The sequence below is a fragment of the Amaranthus tricolor genome, chromosome 7, assembly GCF_026212465.1.
Source record: "Amaranthus tricolor cultivar Red isolate AtriRed21 chromosome 7, ASM2621246v1, whole genome shotgun sequence".
NCBI classification, from domain to species: Eukaryota; Viridiplantae; Streptophyta; class Magnoliopsida; order Caryophyllales; family Amaranthaceae; genus Amaranthus; species Amaranthus tricolor.
Genome location: NC_080053.1, coordinates 19,270,066 through 19,276,413, shown reverse-complemented (window position 1 = coordinate 19,276,413; position 6,348 = coordinate 19,270,066). Strand labels below are relative to the sequence as shown.

At 31.1% G+C, this 6,348-nt stretch overlaps 1 protein-coding gene across 1 annotated transcript; it reads left to right on the top strand.

Moving 5' to 3' along the window:
- The first annotated feature begins 1,667 nt into the window (after positions 1–1,667).
- LOC130818593 (uncharacterized) lies at positions 1,668–2,555 on the top strand. The gene is made up of 3 exons (XM_057684756.1): positions 1,668–2,094; positions 2,232–2,362; positions 2,412–2,555. Exons 1-3 carry the CDS (start codon positions 1,668–1,670, stop codon positions 2,553–2,555), a joined length of 702 nt encoding a protein of 233 aa, XP_057540739.1.
- The last annotated feature ends 3,793 nt before the right edge of the window (positions 2,556–6,348 follow it).

Genomic DNA, 6,348 nt, shown 5'->3' with positions numbered 1-6,348 from the left:
ATATTATGTATAATATGTAACAATTGTATTTGTTTATTTCAATTATTTGTAATTTATGTTTTAAATTATGTATAATATGCAACAATTGTATTTGTTTATTTTAATTATTTGTAATTTGTGTTTTTAATTATGTATAAATAATATATAACATAAGCCCGCATAGTACGGGTTTGGGCAGGAACTTTTTGGCCCGCACTTCGGCCCGGCCCGCATCAATGGGTAGATTTTTGCCTCTCGGCCCGGTCCGGCCCGGTGTTTGATCACCTCTAATTTTAAGGCATTTCATTGTCAATTTTATAAATTTTACTCAGCTTTGTTTCTAAAAGATCGTCCATTTTCATACATTTTAAGCAAAGTAAAATTTTTATAGTTAGTGGGTATTATTTTAATTAAATAGTAATATGAAGTATTAACTGTATTGGTATTATAACAGAGAAAAGACATTTAAATTAAAAATTAAATAAAGAAAAAAAAGACAATATTCATTCTCATTAATTTGGAGAGAGAAACGTACATAATCCTCAAAACAAAATAGAATTTCTGTTTTGGTTTCAAAGGGGGTTTTTCATTTTTGGAAAGTTTTGGAAGGTAATTCCAAATTAAAGAGGGAATTACACAAAATCTGAAAAAAAAAAAAAAAAACTCAAGAGCTTATTGGGAAATTACAATAAACATGGATTACAAATTTAATGGAAACTAATGATGGATTACCAAAACAGATGCTAATTGACCTTACAAATTTTGATGATGGTGTATATAAACATAGCAGCTTCATCACAGTACCTCAACCAAAATCAGTAGCTTCATCATATTATCTCAACAAAAATCAGTAGCTTCATCACAGTACCTCAATAAAAATCAGTAGCTTCATCACAATACCTCAATAAAAATTAGTAGCTTCATAACGATACCCCACCCAAAAACCAGTGGCTTCAAAAAATCACAAAACCTCAACAAAAAATCAGTAGCTTCACAAAAATCAGAAGCTTTTAAAAAAATCAGCAGCTTCGAGTAAGACTGCATCATTGCCTTAATCATGGCTTCATGAAGTGAAGACGAAATCGAGGGGACATGGTACTTTAGATCAAGTCAATATGATCCTCAATCAAGCTCAGAATCAAAGCAAGAACCAGCAGAAATGGCAGAGCAGCAAGGAGAACAACAAGACAACCATCATAAGACAAGGCTCAGTAGTGAGATAAGACATTTAATCTTTTAAGAGATGCTCTCATTGAGAACAAGTGACTCACTACCTCATGGGAATTTCAAAAGGATTGCTCAAAAATATGGTAATGATCATAGGACCATAAGAAACTTATGGAAAAGGGCAATGCAATCAAAAGAAGCAAACAAACCATACATCGTTGATTCAAAATACATAAACTGTGGAAGGAAGAGAGTTGTGATGCCTCCAAATATGCTAGAGTCCAAACCAATGGGCGAGCGTACATGTATAAGAGATGTTGCAAGTTGTTTAGACTTGGCACCATCGACAGTTTGAAGGTTGATCAAAAGAGGAGAAATAAAGGCACATTCAAATCCTCTTCACACGGCTTTAACCGATGCTAGTAAAGTGAGAAGGGTAGAGTGGATTTTGAGTCTTATCCAAGAAAATAGCATTCATAGATATCCAATATACAAGGGAATGTTTGATTTCATTCACATCGATGAGAAATGATTTTCTAACCAAAAAAACTCAACGAGTATACCTTGCACACAAAGAGAAGATCCCGTATAGGGCAGCAAAGTCATCTAAGTTCATACCAAAGGCCATGTTCCTAGGGGCAGTTGGTAGGCCAAGATGGAGTCCATATGGTCAATGCATGTTTAATGGGAAAATAGGTATTTTTCCTTTCATTAACAGGGTGGCAGCCGTGAGGGACTCAACGAATAGACCAAGGGGGTCGATTGAAATTAAGCCAACGGAATCAGTCACTCAAGATGTTTATAGGAACATGCTCAAACAAAATCTCATTCCAACAATATTAAGAAAGTGGCCAAGTGAAGGGCCTTCAATCATTTTCATTCAACAAGACAATGCAAGACTGCACATTACAAATGATGATCCAATATGTCAACAACACAACAAGCAAGGTGGGTAACCTTTATTCTTACACAACAACCCCCTAATAGTCCAGATTGTAACATCTTGGACTTGGGATTCTTTAAAAGCATTCAATTATTGATGCATAAGAAAATGCTAAAGAATATGAAAAAATTGATAAGTGCAGTTGAAGATGCATATGCGGAACTTCATCCAAAGACATTAACAAATATTTGGATTTCATTGCAGCACCACTTGAATGAGATATTGAAGGTTAAGGGATGTAATGACTATGTTCAACCACATTTTGGTAAAAAGGTTCAAGAAGATAATGCATTTGTGAATCCAAGTACGAATTCCAACACAGCTACTTAAGGAAGTCGTTGCTTTTGTGAATCCAAACAGAAATCCGCAAGCATCACAAACATTGGCAGAGAATGAAGATGTGGCACAGACATCTAATGCAATGCAAGAAGCCTATGATCAAGAAATCGAGGAGACACAAGGATGAGTCATTTTATGAACAAAGCCCCTCAGTTTGTATTATGATTTATCATCATTAAAAATGTTTCTTTAAGAATCTTAGGAACAACAATTTTGCATAAACATTATGAAATCAATGGTCAATGTACATTTTTGTTAGTGGCTTCATTTAATTAGTGTTATTAGTAACAAAAAAAGCCCCCTGTTTCATCATAGAGGTTGTTAAACCTCTTAGATTATAAACAATCATCACACAAGAATGAATGCCACTGAACATGCATATAACACAGTGAATTTAGACGTTTACCAAAAACTACTCAACTAAGAATTTAAAGTCACTTTTTTAGATTATGAAATTTACAGGAACTCACAAAAAAAATCATCATTGGGGCTTGAACATTACAAAAAATATACAGAATGTTCAACAACAAACACAAAATAGAAACAAAGATCAACAGCAAACAAAAACATCACCAAAAATTTACAGAATGTTCAACAGCAAACACAAAATAGAAACAAAGATCAACAACAAACAGAAACAATACAAAAAATACACTGAATGTTCAACAACAAACATAAAACAGAAATGAAGCCCATAAGTTATTTCCTTTCAACATTGAACAGAAAACGGAAACAAGTATGAATAGCAAACAATAGCAAGTCATAAATCAGAAATCCCAAAATCATACAGCAGCAAACAATTTTCAGAATTCTCCCAAAGTTCAAATGACGTCCTACAGCCCAAATATCTGGTTGTTCTCAACTATGAAATAAAAAGGTATGAACATAGATGTCTTACAATCATCAAGAGCGTTTTTTAGGGTTTTTTTTTTGCTCTAGCAGCAAGTACTTCTTCAATAGTATCAAGAACCACCAAATTTTGGTGTACTTCAACAAGAGGACTTGAAGGACTCATTTTAGTAGGAGAATCATACACCCACTTAACAATCTTCAAAGGGGGTTCTTTTTCATTAAGGTATGAATAAGAAGAAGGAGAAGAATTAGACTCACGATACATTAAAGAGGCGTCATCTTCAATAGAATTTTGATAGGCCTCAAGTTCTTTCTTAGTCCACCTTAAAATCTCATTTGAGTATGAGTGTGGTAGGCCATGCGAGGAACACGAACATAAATCCCCATAATCACAAAGCCCATCATAAAGAGAACTAGGTATTGTTGAAGAACTAGTAGATCTCTTATTTTCTATAATCAAAAGAAGGAAGAAAGATAAAAAAAACACAGAGCTTGCACAGACGTTAAATGGCAGATGAAGAACAGGAGGGGTGATTTTGCAATATTGGTCCAAGAAATATGAAACTTACCTCAAAATGTAGAGAAAGTACTTATCTCTATTTTAGTTCAAAAAAATGAACTAAAGGTAAACCAAAAGCAGGGGGCAAAGGTTTAAAGAAGCCATGAAAATGGAGTATTTTAAGTGAGAGAGTGAGGAAAATAGAGATCAGAGAGACACGAGAATTAGAGCAAGCAATAATGAGAAGCGTTTCATACGAGAGAAATAAGAGAGAGAGAGAGAATATACAGGCATATTGTGGAAAATGGGAGGGATTATGAAAGTATATTAAGGAAAAAAGATTTCAAAAAATGGAAAGTATTCTAAAGTGGACAAATATTTAAAATTACCCGTTATAATAAGGTGGACAAACATAAAAAAACGGAGGGAGTATTATACTTGTTCTTATTCATCATATATATCTCATTTATTTTTTCACCCAATATTATATTTTTTTAAATAAAATACCTTTAATTATACATAATTAAAAATTATAAAAAAATTATTAATTAAATCTATTGAGACGAATGATCTCACTTAGGTATATTTTAATTTTAATTTATTGATTAAAAATAAAATATAATAGTAAAAGTGAATGGTGAATAATGTTTAAAAAGCAAATGAGATATATATGGTATATAGGAGGGAATAATTAAAAATAAATAATGCAAAAAAAATTTGTTGATATAGTACTTCATCATTTGTCTTATAAAATGAATTGTTTTTATCGTAGATCTCCCCAATATAAATTCAAATTGTTTCTCTAATATGGAGGTATGTTTTGTCATGCATATCTTTATCACTCTACTTATAAATTTTATTATTTAATAGTTTGAGCAATTTTGGACATCTTCATTGAAGAATCAATAAGGTGATGGAAATACTCTAATAGGAAGTTGAATTGAGTATGAAAAACTTTCGCGAAACTTGTTAAGGTCTTGACATTGATAGTTTAGGCTTTGAAACTTAAAACAAAAATTGATTGCGGAATAAAGTTAATTAGTGACTTTAACTATGAATATTATAAGAACAATGATGAAAACAATAATAAAGACGCAAATTACATACAGAGTTTTGCCCTTAAAGGACGTACATCTCCTCCCTTGAGTTCTTGTAACTCTTAGCCTTTCTCTTCGCCTTTTGGCAAAGTCTCCTTATTCACTTTTTAAGGGTCGGTTGGATTAAGGGTAAATATTTAAAGGGATAAAAAAAGTCAAACTAATATAACAAAGGTAATTAGAGATGTAAATGAAGTTAAATAATTGTGATCGAGGTAAAATAGAGTAAATTAAAAAAGATGAATAAAAAAAAGGTTGATTTCCCTCATTTGGAGGTAAAGAATTTCTCCACCCTCCCCTAGGGTAAATTTATACCCCAAAATAAGGGAACTTATTGCTAGTTTCTCCATTTTTCATTCCTTTTAATTAATTCTTACACATCTCTTATAATCAAATTTCTTTAATCATCTATCTAACTAACTTTGTCTTCCTAGTTTGACTTTTATTTACCCTTAAAGATTTGTCCTCAATCCAAGCGAACCCTTACTTAGAGTTTTAGAGTACATACTTTAGAAAAATGTCACACTTATCTTCTAAACACTCCTTGTAGCCCTACGCAGTCAATTAGACACTTAATTCCTAGTAAAGTAAGAAACACTCTTTAACCTCCAAGCTTTTTATTTCCTTTCTCTTACAACAATGATTATTATGAGACTTTGTATAACTAAAAAACACTACAAATGAGAGTTATACTATGAAAATAAAATTTATTTCACATTGTGGATTACATTTAACTTTTACATAATTTTCAAATAATAACATCTGTAAATTCATTTTATGAAAAATTATTAAAAATAAATATTTAACTTTTATTTATTTATTTATTAGAATAATTTGTGAATTACAGTCTTAAAATTTAGCAGTTTTACGAATTACAACCTTAATGTTTATTTTTTGTAAATTATATCCACCAAAGTATGAAAGTTTACAGGTTCAGGCCAAAACACATAATATCAACCATTTTAATGTTCGAATTTTAGGTTAAATAATTGAAATTCTGTATTTTTGGCCTAAACCTGTAAAATTCGATATTTTAGGGGATGTAATTCGCAAAAAATAAAGGATGTAATTCGCAAAAATAATAGACTTTAAGACTGTAATTCATAAATTATTTTTTTAATTATAAAACTAAATAGTAAAATTTTTATATATTTGTAGCGGCATTTTGAAAATTTGGACAATTTGAGCACCCTTCGAGCTATGACAAAGGTGATGTTTTTTTATTTGAGTGGGAATTTTTTGTGTAAAAATGTACCCCATTAGTAAATACTCACAAAAGAACTCTCAAATATTTCTAAAAAACTTCTCAATAGGAGGAAAATTTTGGAGTTTCCTCATAATAGGCCCACCACCATATTTTCCTATTTTTTTACACACAATTTCTAATTTTTAAAGATTTAAAAAAAAATAAAATATACCAACATTCATGAAAAAAATTCTCCATAAATAAACACTTATTTTTCTATTTTTTT